Genomic DNA, 1,291 nt, shown 5'->3' with positions numbered 1-1,291 from the left:
TGAACTAAAACAGTATACATGATACAGCTTTACAAGACAGGTTTTCTAGAGCTCTACAGACACACGAGATGAACTATGCAAATATGGCGATGACTTGTCTTACTAGTACTTAGAGAAGCAGCAGCAGTAGCAGCAGTAACAAAAATCAATGACAGAAGAAGTAGTAGCAGCAGTGGTAGACAAAAATGATAAAACAGCTGTGATATAGCGAACTAAAGATTTTAAAAAACTTTTTTATTGAGCATAATTATTTTTTAGTTATAAACATTACCTCAGCAAGCTGTTCAGATGTTCTAAGCCAAGAAATTAAAAAATTTAGGAGAGAAGGAAAAACTGTTTCATTCACAGTTTTAACTATTAGAGAATTACTTTATACTTCATCATGTAGGTCTATCTGCTCTTGATTTTTTATATTTTTTGTTTGTTCGTTTTTCTTCAATTAGAATTCAGCATTACAACAAGATATTTCTCGAAAACATGCAACTAGTACCACAGACTAAAACACTATTTTTAAAAACAGAAAAAAAGAAATGAAAAGAAAAGAAAAAGACCCCCACCCCACCTCCCACCCCCTAACCTAATCCTGGCTTAGTTCATAAACATCCGAACAGCTAGCCGTAGGTAAGAACAAGATGGTGTACATTATGATTATGAACAGACGTGAGCAACCAACTGCCTCCAGAGAATATCAACGGTCGAGTTAACATGAATGAATGATTTCTCCGTGAGCTAACGCTCGGGCACAGATGAGCTGTTGGTGTAGGACCCGGGTTTGAGTCCCGGCAGGCCTAGCAGACGCTCACAGTTCTGTGCCAGGGTGGACATCTGAGCGGCCAGGGGCACGCTGGGATAGGCGGCCGCCGCCATCTTGGAACACGCCGAGACGAAGGCGAAGAAGCACAGGCCTGGGGAGCAGGAGAAAGTTGGGTTGTTTTATGGCTGTTTTTTTTTTACTAAAAGATTTACGGCACTTTCCAACACAAATTAGTTACATAAGTGTCGAAGATTAGAGGTGTTTCGAGATAGTAGCATGCAAAAGTCACATCAACGTATAGATCTAACATTGAAAACAAAAGACATGTTATATTTCTTGAAAAGACAATAAATCACGATAGGCATAGCAGATACCACAAGCGCGTGCTTCCAATCGGTAGAAAAATCTCCGACTTGAGGAAAAAACTTGTCGACAGCTGTTTCTTTCTTTTTGCTAGATTCTATTTGCCAGCACACGGTGCTTATTTATGAATGAAATGAAAACAGTTGGAACAACCCTTCCACTCCCCCCCCCCCC

General features: G+C 40.0%; 1 protein-coding gene across 1 annotated transcript in view; it reads right to left on the bottom strand.

Annotated features, from left to right (window-relative positions):
- Positions 1-247: 247 nt before the first annotated feature.
- The window catches only part of LOC101861618 (tubulin polyglutamylase TTLL11), a gene marked incomplete at its 5' end in the record, with an annotated part of 11,005 nt that continues 9,961 nt past the window's right edge, over positions 248-1,291 (bottom strand). The window contains 1 exon segment of the mRNA XM_005108961.3: positions 248-905. Within this exon segment, the coding sequence (XP_005109018.2) occupies positions 730-905 (176 nt within the window).

Source organism: Aplysia californica, unplaced genomic scaffold (genome assembly GCF_000002075.1).
Source record: "Aplysia californica isolate F4 #8 unplaced genomic scaffold, AplCal3.0 scaffold00738, whole genome shotgun sequence".
NCBI classification, from domain to species: domain Eukaryota; kingdom Metazoa; phylum Mollusca; class Gastropoda; order Aplysiida; family Aplysiidae; genus Aplysia; species Aplysia californica.
Note: the sequence above shows the minus strand (reverse complement) of the source record. Positions and strands in the feature narration are given on the sequence as shown.